At 41.8% G+C, this 16,220-nt stretch overlaps 1 protein-coding gene across 1 annotated transcript in view; it reads right to left on the bottom strand.

The window, feature by feature from the left end:
* Positions 1-423: 423 nt before the first annotated feature.
* The window catches only part of fasn (fatty acid synthase), a 30,168-nt gene continuing 14,371 nt past the window's right edge, over positions 424-16,220 (bottom strand). The window contains 33 exon segments of the mRNA XM_061664045.1: positions 424-1,666; positions 1,940-2,095; positions 2,097-2,192; positions 2,443-2,541; positions 2,841-3,052; positions 3,499-3,708; positions 3,815-4,009; positions 4,156-4,550; positions 4,644-4,735; positions 5,013-5,164; positions 5,279-5,480; positions 5,638-5,861; positions 5,952-6,074; positions 6,215-6,334; positions 6,523-6,701; positions 7,068-7,218; positions 7,338-7,541; positions 7,739-7,893; positions 8,918-9,033; positions 9,149-9,313; positions 9,716-10,117; positions 10,209-10,525; positions 11,060-11,263; positions 11,374-11,553; positions 12,895-13,080; positions 13,331-13,411; positions 13,752-13,943; positions 14,040-14,212; positions 14,308-14,423; positions 14,819-15,022; positions 15,157-15,291; positions 15,442-15,536; positions 15,948-16,137. Coding sequence (XP_061520029.1) covers positions 1,529-1,666; positions 1,940-2,095; positions 2,097-2,192; positions 2,443-2,541; positions 2,841-3,052; positions 3,499-3,708; positions 3,815-4,009; positions 4,156-4,550; positions 4,644-4,735; positions 5,013-5,164; positions 5,279-5,480; positions 5,638-5,861; positions 5,952-6,074; positions 6,215-6,334; positions 6,523-6,701; positions 7,068-7,218; positions 7,338-7,541; positions 7,739-7,893; positions 8,918-9,033; positions 9,149-9,313; positions 9,716-10,117; positions 10,209-10,525; positions 11,060-11,263; positions 11,374-11,553; positions 12,895-13,080; positions 13,331-13,411; positions 13,752-13,943; positions 14,040-14,212; positions 14,308-14,423; positions 14,819-15,022; positions 15,157-15,291; positions 15,442-15,536; positions 15,948-16,137 — 5,859 coding nt within the window. The 3' untranslated portion in view covers positions 424-1,528.

Raw genomic sequence — 16,220 nt, 5'->3', positions numbered from 1 at the left:
AAAAAAAAAAAAAAAAAAAAAAAAAAAAAAAAAAAAAGGCCTGCATGGCAGAGTTCCAAGACAAAAACCACTGCTGAGCAGGCTGGCTGAATTACAACTCTGCAAAGATGAGTGGGCCAAAATTCCTCCACAGCGCTGCGAGACTCATTGCAAACTCTTTATTGCAGTTGTTGCCGCTAAGGGTGGCCCAACCAGTTATTAGGTTTAGGGGCAATCACTTTTTCACACAGGGCTGTGTAGGTTTGGATTTTCTCCCTTAACCACCACCTTTATTTAAAAACTGCATTTTGTATTTACTTGTGTTGTCTTTGACTAATATCTAAATGCGTTTGATGATGGGAAACATTTAAGTGTGATAAACATGCAAAAGAAAATCAGGAAGGGGGTGGGGCAAACACTTTCACAACACTCTAATCATGTCACACTTTTATTTCCAGAAAAATCACACTGCCATGAAATATTCAGTGAGAGGCTTTTATTAGCTGCAACAATACATCAAGACATTGTACTATAAATGCATGTTTCTCTGTCTTTTGATACCCAACCCTTCACTGACCAGATCACAGGTCTCAGAGATAATGTTAGCTGTTGCTTGCGGGGGACCAAACTGCCTATTGGAGGTAATGAACCTGATATGGTTAAAAGTAAGACAACACAGACAGCAGAGCTCCCACTACACAGTGGACCCCCTCAAACTCATCAGGGGCCATTAACATCCAAATAAAACAGGTGTTATCATCATACAGAACTTAAATACCTACTTATAAGAGGGATATACAGAACAACTCTAAGAGCATAATTATTTTCCCCTTTAACAGTAACACTACCACAAAGGTCCTCCATTATTCAGATTGTGTGTGTGCCAAAAATAAAAAGTTGGCTGAACTGACCCTTTTTCACCTCTTAAGATCACATCTGTTTTCCAACAACTTGTGGTCTTACTTCATTATGATTTGGGGTGAGCTCTGTAACAAATGACCTTATTGTCAAATTCAACACCATCTTGGATGAGAATACAGATTTGACAAAAAAAAAAAAGCCCACATTTATGAGAATACTGATAAATGGAGCGAACAGTTTAGTGCGGCTTTTTATTTAATTCTGTTAATGTATGTGATTAGCGCCATAATACCCTGTATTATGTGGAAATAAGTGGATAAAAATGTTAACTAAAAAATACATTTAAAATTATGACTTATCTGACATTTGTATCGTTAACGTCCACTGTAGAAATTCCTTAAAATGAAATCAAGGACATTTCGGTTCATCTGTTCACAGCACCCATCTTTTCCCCAACAAGTTACGACAGCAGTTTCATAAAGTTCGAAGAGGGACTGAATTTCTTTCAATTGAATGACATGTTAAAGATATTAGATGAGGAACATTTTAGACGATGGTCAATAGACAAAATGGGCCAAAATGTAAACGTGCAGTGTGAAAGACTTACTTAGGGTACTCCCTACATAAAACAAAGCTAAACGTACATATCCTGACAAATATATGGGTGAGGAATGATGTGGAATCTGTTTTAACCCTCCCTTGCCGTGACTCTTGGCTCAGCCAGTGAGCTGTGAATGATGCTGCTGATAGAGTCCACTCCCTCTCCTTCCAAACACGTGTGGTGGTCACCCTCAATGACGTGGACTGACACCTTGCCGTCACATACCTGGAAGAAAAAAAAAAACAGAGTACACGTGTCGAGTGCTAGCTGAGCAAAAAACGTCACAAAAATTATTTAGGAATAAGTAATGCCTTTACAGAGGGAAGAGAAAAAAATAATAATCAGAATTTACAAACAACTTCTAGATATACTTCGATTGCTAAGGAAGAGAGACTTTTTTTTTTTTTTTTTTTTTTTTTTTTTAGACGCACAATAGTGTAAAAGCATTCACACAAGTTCAAGATTTTTTTTTTTTGCGCTCAAAATTATACAACCTACCTCGCTGAGCTTGTAGTCGGCTCCCAGTGTTTGTCCGTAGTCGCTGCTAGTTTTGGCGCGCAGTAGCAACACGTTGCCGTTGTATTTGGTAGCGGGGACGTAACTGTCGGCTGCCTTCAACTTGCTGTAAAAGGTGGTGGCCGCGAAGTTCAGCAAGTTCTCGGCTGATATTCTTGTGGATTGATGTGATGAGATCTACGGCTGCGCTTGCGCGAGCCTCCAAGTCCGGTAGCGGGAGAAGAGTGTCCAGAAGCTGGTGAGCAAGCGAGGGAGATGTCATGATGATGACAAAAACAACATGCATATTTTTCTAACCAAATATATTCAGTTTGATGGCTTTGTAAGATTTTAAAATTAAATGAATTGTCTTATTTCTTATAAATTAGGCAGGTGCAAAATTTCAACAGAAGGGGGAAGGGGTTTTCAGCTTGGCCCAGCCACACACTGATTGGTGGTTGGGAACCGCTGCTGTGGTGTTTATTTACATGCCACAAGTTGTTTACCTTGCTGTACTCTGTGTCCGTGAACTGCTGGATGAAGGCGCACAAGGCTTCAGTTTCAGCCTCAGATTCTTTGTCTGGTGTCAGCTTGGCCCTGTAGCTCTGAAAACCAAATACTCTGTTCAAAATACAAACTATGGGAAAGTTGACAGTATTTCTGACTGCCCTTGAAATGTACATTGCTCAAACCTTGAGTTTCTTTTTAGAAACAATCAAGCACCATCAAAATAAAAGAAAATTTTGTTCACTGAGAAATTGATAAAGCATTCTGTATTTTTAAAGGCGGTGTACTCATTTATGCCAAGCACTGATTTCTGAGCGATCCTAAAGAAAGTAAATCTGAAATTTTGGCCAGAACTAGATAATATTGAGGATTGTGTGAGTGTATTTGCACGTCTAACCTGTGTATAGGCTGCCACATACGAGTGTGACCCATCAAACAAGAAAAGATTCTCCACGGGCTGTTTCTGGTTCTGCAGCTGCGTGCACATTTCAAACGCCACGCAGGCGCCAAATGAGTAGCCGGCGATTCGGTACAACCCATTTGGCTGGACATGTCTAATGCAATCAACATAGTACGCGGCCAGAGATTGGATGCTGTCCAGAGGAGCCGCTGGGGACGGAAGAGAAGAACGTGATAAATATCTTTTTTGTCAGTTTAACCATACAACAAACATGGTAAAAGAGGAGTCTACACCAGTAAAATGACAATTGCTTATTTGCCTCTGAATACAGAGAAACCTCGCATATTGGTGGTTCGGCATTTCGCAACTTTGCCTACTCACAGATTTTTATTTAAGGGGAACCAGTCAACCATTATTTGCTGAAAAAAACTCATTCGCTGTTTTTGTGCTCAGGCCATATTCTTGTCTAATCTAAAAATAGTGCTCTGCCACAATCCTGTGTCATGTATAGGCAATTACAAATTATTTTGGTCGGGTGTCAATTACTTGCAGATTTCGGCTATTCGTAGCAGGGCTCGGGCCCTATCCCATAACTACATAGCAAGAAGTTAAGTTTCACTCCTGGTCTTGGTTTAAGATGCATCGTCGACAGTACCTTTGGTGCACTGTAAGCCATAGCAAGGCACACTAAGCTTGGAGGCAAGTGTCTTGAAAGCAGCAATCGAGCCCTCAATTGGATGGACGAGGAACAGCGGACTCTCCTGGCTCTGCACATCGTTGAGTGACGTCAGCGTGGGGCCGTCTGGGTTGACTAGTAGCTCTGTTAGATTAGACTCTGACAAGGTGCGGATGACGTCCTTTTTCACTGCATGGAGAAATTTAATAGGTGACTTTATATAAAAAAAAAAAAAAAAAAAATCTACTTTATTCTACAAAGAACAGTAATATGCAATATATATTATTTGTAATACCCCCATTTGATCCCTCTGGTTTCTTATTGGACAGTTCGCGCAGCTTGTTGATGGTAAGCTGCCGAATCTCTCTCATTGCCATAACGATGTCATAGTCACGCTCAAGAGTCTGGCGAACCTCCACACCCATCAACGAGTCGAGGCCCAAGTCAGCCAATGAGGCATCAGTGTTCAGGCTGTTGACATCCCGCACACCTAAGTTGGAGGTACCAGATCAGTGAGTATGGTCAGAACACATTTATTAAAGCAGCAAAAACTAAAACGACATGATGCCACAAAAGTATCAACACTTTATTTCCACACACTGAATGGCCCCCAAAAAATGAATATCAGAAAATTACCCAGAATGTGAGCAACAGCGTCCACCAAGTCCTTCTTGTTTCCTGCCTCATTCTTTACAAAGGTCCGCTCCGCCAGTACAAAGCTTGACATCACCGGGCGCCGCTGGCACAGGAAGTGGTCGAGCACGTCCAGGCATGAGGCGATCCTCTGCGGTAGGGTGCCACCAATCACAGAGTCATTGCCACCCATAGTCTCCAGCACCACACCCACATCCCCTATGGCCCCCCATTGGACTGCGAGTCCAGGAAGGCCGTCGTGACACCGTTTCTCACACACACGCTCCATGGCTGAGTTTGCATAGCCGTAATTACTTTGGCCAGCGTTGCCGCGGCCACAGCTGATCGAGGAGAATGCAACAAAGTAAGCCAGTTCTGGACAGCATGTTCTTGTGACTCTGAAGAGGGAGTGAAAGTGTGTCAGTAACATTCCTTCGAATCGACTGCTTACATCTTATCTACTGTTCAAAAGAAGGGACCCGTGGTCTCACTTGTCTAGGTTTATGGTGCCATCGTATTTAGGTTTGTTAACATCAAGGAACTGCTGAGGAGTCAGATTCTCCAACATGCCATCTTTCAACACCTGCAAACATAATAAGGACGAACTAATATACAATATACAAGGGACAGTCAAGTAATGAGCCCAATTTTCCTCTAGTTTTATTTATTGCAATATCAAGGAAAAAATACCCATTGAAATAAAGCCCTAAAAGTGGGGATTTCAATTGCTACTTTCCCTTTTTCTCAACATTGACAGTCCATTGATGAAAAAGGGCATGCATGCCAGCCTCATAAAGTTCTAATACATCTAAACAACATCAAAGAACACTGTTTTAAATCAGGACTGAAGAGTATGTTACCATGGCAAGGTGGAAGACCCCACCCACTGGACCCAGATCGCAGGCCTCAGCAATGAGCTTTTCCGCTCCCTCAAGCGTGCTGACGTCACTGGTCGACACCAATACCTCCACATTCTGACTTTGCCATTCACTCACACGCTTTGCCTGGTAACCTAGCAACGGTCAAAATAGAAAAGTTATACAGGCTGTATCTCATGTGGTCAGGTTTTAAGTACGACTTGGAGGCTGCTATTACACATCATAAGTCTCCTCTTATTATCCCTTACCATTCCTGATCCCAGATCTGGAAGTTAGCACCAGTTTGCGGGCTCCTTTTTCAGTCAGCCACTGAGCGAGCTCGAGGCCAAAGCCCCCAAGTCCCCCAGTGATGACATAAGAGTGTGAGGCGAGGCAGTAGGTCCGACGGAGGGCTGGGATAGTTAAAGGGGAAGCAGTAAGGACTGATGTTTCTGTCTCCTCATGACACACCTGTGTGACACAACAGTCAAAGGATGAATCTGTCGTAATCCAAGTACTTCTTCAATGGATTATGTTCATTTCAATAATAACCAATTTGAATTGTTGATTTTCGGTGAACTATAAAACATTGTAAAATGCAAATTTGATGGTCAGTGGTGTGACTGACCTGCAGAAGGACCTTGCCAATATGTTTGCCTTGGGCCATGTATCTAAATGCCTCCTCTACTTGGTCCCTCTCGAACACGGTGGTCTTTAGAGGCTGGACTACACCACCTGCAATGCCCTCCACAAGCAACTGCGACACATCCTCCCACTCATGATTGCCTTCTTCAAAGAGAGCATCTAGCAAGATGCCATGGAATGCCACATTCTTCAAGAACAGAGCCATACCTGGAGGAATGAACATTGATGAACCAAAACCAGTGAGTCATGCGTGTTTATTGATGGTAAGGCCTAGTTGCTATTTGGTTTCCTACTGACCAAGAGGAGAGTTGTTGGAAAGGTCGTATTTGCCAATCTCCAGGAATCGTCCATGTCGCGCAAGACAGCGAACACTAGCGTGAAGCTTCTCCTCAGCCAGAGAGTTCAGCACCACATTCACACCTGAAACATCATATACATTGCACAGTATAGCAAGTATGCCACATACATCATTATATGGATAAAACTATTTGAACACCAAGACAAGTTGCATCTGCTCCACTATCCCAGAGCATTTGTGATTAAAGACAGATGGCACAAACCTTTGCCCTGAGTGTGCAGAAGGATGTGGCGTTCAAACGACGTATCTCTGGAATTAGCGAAGGACTCGGTCAAGAGCTGGGGGAACCTCTGCTGCAGATAAGCCCGCTTCTCCGCTGAGCCTACAAATGTGAGAGCTTTGTTCTTAGACATAATGTAAATAAGCATATTCATTGTGCCTTCAAAAAATATATATATTTTGTATTATTGGTCTAGGGAATTCCAACTTTCACATTAAAAAGCAGAGTTTTATTTTGAAATCGATTTGAAATGTAACTGCATATTTCACATTCAACAATAACCAACTTACCAACTGTTGTGAAGACTTTGCAATTCTTGCTGAGGGCAATGGCAATGGCGGCCTGCCCAACACCCCCTGACCCTGAGTGGATGAGAACACTCTCTCCAGGGCGCAGCCTGCCGCGAACCACTAGAGAGTAGTAGGCTGTGGCATAGACCACTGGCACTGAGGCAGCCTTCTCCAGAGTCCTGCATGTCAAGAGAGTGAATGGTAGCAGAACATCTCTTATGAAAACTCAACTCCATTTCAGTGGGTAGTAAGACACTTATGACAAGCCCTTCGCTCTTCAATTCTGTTTATGTATTGATTGTGACTGACATGCTGGACACCCCAAAAAAATACTAAATGGATTTAATGTTCTTATTCATATACTACATTTCTATTGTCATTATGATCATAAATAGATTGCATATTTTTCCTGTGTGTAATCACTTAGATCCTCAACAGCTACGAAACTGTGTGGACATGGCTACAAAAGAACCGTAAAAAAATCCTCTACACTGTTAGCTGTTTTTTTGTTTCTTGAATCTGCACACACTAAATGTGACACTAACCAGCTGGAGGGGACATCCCAGAGGAATCTTTTATCAGCATCCACGCATGTCGCCAAGCCTTTAGCGGGCAAGAGTCCCATCACACGTCGACCGTTAGGATCACGACCAGAAAACTCCATACCTAGCATGCACTGCTGCAGTGCAAGGTCTCCTACACAGTGGGGAATTTATAGTATAAATCTTTGGTAAAAAGCAATAATTGCCCTTCTATACTACTGGTATCAGAAACAAGAGCAAGATACTTTAGTCAGTGTTCCACAGAAACCTTACCTGGAATCGCATCCGGTGGCAGCTTGCCCGTGGCGAGCATTACATCTCTGAAGTTGAGAGAGCTGTAATAGACACGACACAGCTGCACATTGGGGTTGCTTTGTTCAAAATGTTGGAGAGGCTTGGCAATCCATCTCAGTGATGATAGGTCTCCTCGAGTCAATACATTGACATAGGCGTGCTCCGTCAATTCTTCATTTCGAACTACAAAAGACAAAAACACAAAGTAGTTTGTGTTAGCCAACTTATGTCTAACTGATGAACATTTTGAAGGGATTTTTCATCATGAACTCCTGTACACACACATTAAAAAACAGTCGTTAATTTTACATTACACGAGCATTGAACAGTCACCTTAACAGTCAGGATCGAATGAGAATTAGTGCATGCGCATTTCATACCAAGAGTTTTTTGTTGGTGTCTGAAGACACCCCAGCACCCGTCTCTGAATACATTCATGACAAGGTCCCCCTTGAGCACCGCCTGCATGGATGGATCGTCAACCTGGAGCGTCGGCACTTCTGATGAGGCGTTTAGATTTGACACAAATGCACATCTGGGAAACATGAAACACATGAGAATTAATAAAAGGCCTTGGCCAGGTTTTTGGGATGCTAAAAATTAGACAAAGCTTAATCTTTTCAGACTTTTTTTCACCATTAATGTGGTCTACAACCACTACAGCCCAATTTTAAAAAAAATCTTTGAGGGAAAAAAAAAAACCCAAACAAAACAACCACCAAAAACAATGTGCTTGCACAAGTTTAACTGGGACATGGCTATATTCAGAATTAACCAATCACATTTAAATTCATGTACATTCTAAATGGGAGTCAGCACACCTGCCATCATTGAAAGTACCCCAAATAATGCTCAGTTGTTCTTGTAGGTTTTCCCTAACATTTGTTTTGCTTTCTAGCACACGCATGAAGGTTTTGTGCAAACTGACTGCTATTTATAACTGTTCATAATTCCTTCCAGCTTGCCTAAGGCCCCTGTTCCATCTAAAGAAAAAACAACAACAACAACAACAGAGCCCCACTCAACGCATGATTCTGCCACCACCATTCTTCACTGTAGGTATAGTGTTCTTTTGGTGATGAACAGTTTTGTGTTTGCGCCATACATACCTTTTGGAATTAAGGCTAAAAAGTTCAAGTTTGGTTTCATTGATCGGTCACAAAATTTCCCAAACACATTTGGGAAAATTTATTAAATATGTAGCGGGACGTCATGACCCTTTTCAGCGTACCCAAAAGACTGATTGGTTAAATGCCCTTCCTGGTTGTCCCCATGGCAATGAGTGTTCTGTATCAACTCATGATAGTCTAACTTATTCAGCAAAATATTGAATTAAGTGGCAGACTAGAAGTTGGCTGGTGACATCCGGCTCTCCAATAAACTCCTCATTAATTCTATATTAAATAATGAATGATTAATGCAATAAATATATACCCTTTACTTATGTAAAATACTAGCTACAGTATATGCGGATTAGGATACAATCATGAATGGTGACTTCTTTACATAGAGTCAGGCTGCTGTGCATGGACATATATAGTGGTAAGGCTGTCCCGTACCGTATACGGAGGCCAGCTGGTTCCTGCCGGAGACAGTTGACCATTCCCACAATGCCACAGTGGGCTTGGGAGGCAGTCAACCACACTGGAGCATCGGAGGGCTCAGCAAGTGTTGCCTGTTTAAGAGCAACAAAGAAACATTCAGGGAAAGCAGGACATTGATTTTGTCATGTCTACCAGTACACAGTATATCAGATTGTCGAACATCACAGAGGCAGCTCCAGAACTTACCTTGAGTGTTTCCACCCACTTGTAGTCACCACTATCAACAGCAAGGACAACTGGTTGTTTGGCAGGAGCCCGGCAGTGACAGAGAAAGAGCACTGAGCCATAAAAAGACTTCCTGATAGCCACCAGGCTGAGTGAAGCCTCAGTAAACACGCTCTCCCACTCAGCCTGGCGAGAAGGGTGACAGCACGTTATTCCTCAATCATTCAAAGTATGCCCACACCATGCTGGGATACATACATTAAGTACAGTGCATCTTTCAGTGCATTTGAGGAAAAATGAAATTGCATACAAGTGTCAATGTCACAGTAAAAAGCTGCTGTTGTCACATTACTTTTACAAGGCATTTGCTGACTGGATTAATAAGCAGTGCAGCACAAATACTAGTTGAAGGAGTTAATGCGCCCTAATGTAAATTATTTTGCACACTATGTACGTACATACAAATGAGAGCAATCATTATAGCACTAGTAAAACATTTAATCAAGCCTTCAATTTATATTACATGTGTAACTGACAGAATGCACGCACATGTAGCTTTAAGGGGATTTGTGTATCCTCTTCACTGACCTGTGTGAGCAGTCCTTGCTTACTGTTGTTGTCATTGACTCTGGAGAGGAAGCTTACTGTTTCCCCAAGAGTCTCCCCCTTTAGCAATGTGTGGAGGAGAACAAATCCCCCTTGTCTGGCTCCAGAAGCTAGATTTGCCACCAGCAAATGAGGGTCTACCCTTAGAGGGCCCCAGGCATGGTTACACACCACCAGATCAGCCGCTCCTACTGCACCTCCAGGGGCTGGGCCCAAAAGAGGGTCCCACTGAGCTGTAGTGACTGCAAGCTCCTCCAGGGTGGTCTGGTTGGGAGCCAGAAGATCCTCATTGGCTGCTGTGGCAACATAGTCCATACGCAACATGGGCTGGATATTGAGGAGTTCTATTACACGGGGGAAGAGCTGACCATCACTGGATAGTGCCTGGCAAAGGAACATAGTAAAAATAAATACAAATATTAATTGACTGAAGAGGCATTACATAATATTGCATTTGACAAATTCCCTCTCTTACTTCTAAGACTTTGATCTTGCCAGGGATGCTGTTTTCCATGGCAGTGTCCACACAGTGCCTGAGAGCTGGGCCATCCAAAAGGCCCCGCAGCAGGCTGTCTTGTAGCAGACATGCTCTCTCCTTTTTCACTGTCTGCTCCAGCTCTGAACTAAGGTTCCCATTCAGCTCCAGGTCACAGAGCATGTTGAGTAACCGCATCAAGCCAGGCTCTGAGGATTTGGCGCTGGGGCATGAGCTTTCTGGCACCCCCTGTAGGTCTGGGATGCAGAGCTTCATACCATGAGGAGCCAACTTTTGCTGCAGTTTGTGGATTAATCCTAGATGGAGACAATAGGCCAAAAAGACAAGGACCATGGGCTGATAACATTTGTTTGTAGAACATTATCCTAGACACATGGTTAACTAATGTGTCAAATTCAGTCTATAAAATCAATAAGCTGTCATGAAAATTTTGTTTAGAAAGTTAAGCCTAAAACTGTTCATACCCTGACCAAATATTGTAAAAAATGTTTAATGAATGTAGATATAGGAACTGACAAGACAGTTGCAAAAGGTTTAAGGAAGGTGTCATTAGTGACATTGACAAATATTTGCCATGTTCATTGTTTCTTTACAGCTTGATAATTACTCAGAATTATAAAACACCCATTTAACCAATAACATTTGAATGTAATTATTATTTGGCCAGAGAATTAATAAGTATCATATTGCAGACTTGTGAAAATTATCACAATGGGATGCCAAAAAAAAAAAAAATCACATAATGCAAGATTAAAGATATATATATATATATATATATATACATATATATAGATATATAAATAAAATAGTAAATAGGATATAATAAGTACCTTTGCAATGCCTCAGCTGCTCAACAAGCTTCTCATTGGCTGCCAGGCACTCAGTTTCCACATAGCGAACAAACAGGAACTCCTCCAGGGTGGGTGGGTTCTGCTGCTGCTGTCGACGTGCTGCTACAGTTGCATGTAGACCACTGATCTGTACTCCACCGGCAGTTATTTTGTCAAGGCAGCGGTTGACGTGGACTGTCACAGCTAACGGAATATTTTTCATAGAAATGTCTGATAAGACAAATCCTTGGCTTGATTTGGATGCCAATATGGCATGAACCGTATGAATTACAAAGTGAGAGAGTAACACATACCTAGTTTTCCATCAGCATACTCGCAGACCTTTTCCAGATGAATAGTAGGATCAATACATACTGAGCGAATCCTGGTTGGCAACCGAAGACTACGGCCAGAAAGCCCAACAACAATTATCTGCAGCATTGTATCCAGAAAGGTAACCCAGTTTCCCATCCACTGCAACTTCCCATTGTCACCTGGAGAAAGAAAATTTACAACAGTGGAGTTGACAAACAGCACACAGTGGCAAGATATCAATGCCGTAAAGTTGTGTTATAACAACATATTACATGGTAATGCAATATTTTGTCTGGCTAAAGACAATCTTAATGATTCATCACCATCAAGAGCCTAAATGACTCTACCATTGAATTTAATTTAGACCAAAAATGAATACCACATCTGGACCCAAAATAACAAATGCTGCAGTTTGACAACAATCAAGTTTGCCATATCCTATTTAATTACTAGACTATCACTACAATAACTTGTGGCGGTTTCTTGTATGTGCAATATGAGCAGCCACACAGGGTGGCATTTCTGATCGTTGCCACCGCCCAACCCAGCGAAAAATGCTACGTGAAATGTTTTTCTATTGGCCTCTTGGCATGTAAATTATTGGAGTTGGTATAGAGAATTTGCACCCCCTTGTGGAGACCTCATAAGGGGTCTTTTAAAGGTCCCATATTTTGCCAAACCAACTTTTTCTAGTATATGGGATGTAATATTTTCTCTATGGTGCCTCAGTAAATGCGTGAAATATGAATTTAAAAAAAATAAACCGTACATGCATTCCTGAGTTACACACGCTTTTCTGCCAAGAGGGCTGAAATCAGGTACTTCGCTAGTGGCATAGATAAGCTCGAGAAATTCGAAGAGCTCAGTCTACCTCTACACTCCCGAGCCAGCGCTGTCAACAAACACGTGTGCTTTCACAAGTGGGTCTTCCACACGGAGGCACCCAATGGGAGGAAAAGGGGCAGTATTAGCAAAATATGAATTAAGCGGATACAAAACTCGGTCAAACAGAAGTAGCGGTCAGAGGCGGCTTTTCTGGACACTCGTATGACAAAACCAAGGTGGTTTTTTTTCCAATGTAATTGACACTTTTATAGTAAGCCCATGTTAGAGAGTCACTCTATGGAGGTCTAAATAGCCAAACTATGGGACCTTTAAGGAGTTTGCTAATAAATGAAGGTTATCGATATCAAGGAATTATGACTGTCGTTGTTCAAAGATCTCTGTATATGGGGGAGGAGGTGGTGTGCTTGAGAGGGGCTTGCACAGGGCACCATTCAAGATAGGATCACCATTCACCACTGACAACAGACCGCAGACCTTTTGCTGTAGGTTGCAGTATTGTCTACAGTTATCTGTGACAGTTCAACATTAATGATGAATAAATGAAAAATCCTGGATCTGTTATCTGGATCTGCTCCAAAATGTATTGGTTAATTCCTTGGCTACATCACTACATAGAGGCAAATCAATGTGATGCATGCAATATAGCCCAAAAAACACTGTACTCAACAACGTACCAGCATTGTTAGATTCCAAGATTCCTTGGAAGGTATTGCTATAATCATAGCCGCGAAGTCGCAGTTCCTTGTATATATCATGTGCCAGAAGTTTCAGTTTGGAGTCCTTGTTGTCTTTGGGAGCTTCCTGGCTCAACTGACTATGGAATGAATCTAGGGCTGCATCCTCCAGAATGCTGACTTTTCCTGAAAATGATCAATACTTGTTGGAACATACTTCCACATTTTGATCAAAATTACACCAAGGACAAACATTTACAAAACCTTACAAAATGTGAAGGTTCGTTATAGAAGTCTTAATTTGCAAAATACAAAAGATTACATACCTGGTAGCTATGTGCAATCAATAACGTTTACTTAACCTTAAAAGTTGACTATGCTCTCTGTGGTGGTTGTAACATCATTGAAAATTATAATTAATACTAAAATTACCTACCACTGACAGCCAGGTTTCCATTTTCTGAAACTTCAAACTTGTTAGTGGCAGGCATGAAACGCACTTCCAACTGGACAAGACCTATAAAGAACAAAGATGTGAAACATCAACAACACTGACTGTTTTACAGGTGGACATGATCAATCTTTTCCAAAATGCGATAAATCCATTTTGCTAATTCTGGGGCAAAAAAAATTAAAAATCATTTACAAACAAATTTTTGCCTTTTAAATTTCCTTATTCTGTTTAAAGTTAATCGCACCTGTACACAATGAATAGCATGGCATTTCAATCATTTCAAAATGTAGCCTTTATCTCGTTTTGCAAAATCACTCCACATTTTTCTTTTTCATTGGCGCCACGGTGTGGAAACACTGCTAAATTATCTCATCTGCCACAACAGCAACCTTTGACTGCTCACCAATCTTTGGCAGAATGGTGGCCCTGTGGATGGTGACGTCATCAAATGTCACAGGAGTGCTGTCCATGACAAGTCCCAGGCTTCTCACAAAGGTACGCCAGGCCAGAACCAAGTATCCTGTCGCTGGGTAAAGGACACGCCCATCGATGCAGTGTCCAGTCAAATAATAATCTGGAGACTCCGGATTTATGTCTGTCGGTTAGAGTTGGAAACCAAACAAATATAATAGGTCAGTGCAAAGATTACGCACTGTCCTGAATAAAAAAAAAGCAAAGCAGGTGTACATACTGATGTTGTAGACAATGGCTGAATTTGATCCAGAGCCCGAGGCAAAATCCTCTGTCTTGGGGACGTCCCAGGTCTGAGAATGGTCCCACTGCACCAAGGGGGAAATCATAGGGGTGCCAACTGGTACAGGGTATTTAACTTCTGAACACAGACGATTACCATCCAAGTTGATGCTAAAAAGGTGCACAAAGAATTGTAATAGTTATCAGAATGTACTTCCAAAGGAGCCATTGTCATTGAATGCAGGCAGAGTAAGACCTATACCGACCCATTCATGTAAAGTTTGCCAATGTTTGAGAGAAAGAAATCCAGGTTATTGGGGTGACCTCTCTTCATGAGGGCAAGTGAAGTACATGTTTGCTTCAGGCTACGCTTCAGGATCGCCTAGGCGAGATGACATGAAGAGAACACAGTATTTTATTAAAATCTGTAGTCAGTTATTGCTGAAACTTTTTCAAATCTCTTTCAAAACTTAAATTTTACTCAGTCTGATGAGCATAGATAAATATACAACACTACACATACTGTACATGCACACAACAGTTCGTAGTTAAACAACTATGCAATAAAACCTCTATGATTATATTGTTGTATAATGAATCAAAGTATTTGAGATCAATTCATCACTAATCATTGGACATTGTAGATTAGCATTTAGTTTAATTTGCGTGAAATAAAATGCTTAAATTCAAAACGCAATGTTTCAAGGTCAACCAATCTGCCCTCTTAATCCAATTTTTTTTAAAACGAATAAATTAAACCCCATCTGTTGTGCACACCTGAAGAAGAGCATGAGGTGCTATCTCCAACACAACAGCATTGTCAGGCACCAGGCTGAGGCCCTCTTGGAACAGAACCGGGCTCACGAGGTTGTTGACGTGATAGTCTGCCGAACTGTACAGAGCCAGAGGAGAATCCCATTCCGACTGAGGAATGCTGGTGCTCACCCAACGGGATGAACGAAGGCTTGGCTTCTTAATGACCTATAACCAAGACAATTATTAACACTTAATCAAGTACCTATATATCAGTATCAAAATAGTACAGTGCTACAGCATGTTTTCAATCTTAGTCACAAAATAATGTTGAAAAACATTGACAGAGCATATGTGTATACCTTCTTTAGGGCAGCTAAGAGGGTTGGAGCAATTGATGCCATGTAGTAAGAGTGGAAAGCCACACCAGCGCTGCGCACCTCTTTTGCAAACACTCCCTGCTCTTTGAGCTCAGACACAAACTTGCTGACAGCCTCCTGATGAATAACCACATCAGTTTATCCAAACCATTTCAAAATAACTGGTTAAATATAGATGACAATGTTCAAACTATGCTTGGCAGCCAGAGATAACTTTCAGATATTACTTTTTGTCACTATATAGAATTGTGTTAAAAGATGTTTGACCTGAGGACCAGAGATGGTAACTGTGTCCTCAGCATTGTGGCAGGCTGGGACAACACCCTTGGGACACTGCGCAATACACTCCTCCCAGCTCAATCCTGAAACAAGCACCAAAATCATCCATCCATTTTCTACAGTGGCTGTCCAAATTAAGGTCACAGGTGAACTGGAGTCTAGCCAAGCCGATTTAGGGCGAGAGACAGGGTACACCCTGAACAGCCCTGGTCATCAGCCAATTGCAGGGCACAAATTAACAACAATCATTGACATTCAAACTTACACCTATGGGCAATAGTCTTCAATTGACCTACAATGCATGTTTTTGGGATGTGAGAGGGAGCTCAATATAAACGTAGAGATTATATATAGATTTAACTATAAAATATATATACTATACTAAACTATATATAGTCTATATGTATTAGGAAAAACAGCAAATGCAGTGATATGCCAATAAATGTGAGTTTATCTCCTAACAGATGAGAGTGATGAGGAGTGCTTCATCTCACCCACTGCTGCCATGCCCCCAGGAGGAAGATCAGCCTCTTTGATGCAACGTCCTCTCCAGTATGCAGCCAGAATGGCCTCCTCATGGCTGAGGGAGCCGTCAGCGTAGCCGCACGCCAGCTCGCCCACCGAGTGGCCCACAATACCGTCAGGTTGTAGACCCAACTTAGTGAGCAGGTCTATCTGAGCTATCTGCAACCAGGTGAGACAAACAACACAACTGTTAAAAATCTATAATTTGATTCTGTTATTCTTTTTTTTTTTTTAAAAAAGTT

This window comes from Phycodurus eques, chromosome 19 (genome assembly GCF_024500275.1).
Source record: "Phycodurus eques isolate BA_2022a chromosome 19, UOR_Pequ_1.1, whole genome shotgun sequence".
In the NCBI taxonomy this organism is placed as follows: domain Eukaryota; kingdom Metazoa; phylum Chordata; class Actinopteri; order Syngnathiformes; family Syngnathidae; genus Phycodurus; species Phycodurus eques.
The sequence above is the reverse complement of the archived record's forward strand: the minus strand, read 5'-3'. Positions and strand labels throughout refer to the sequence as shown.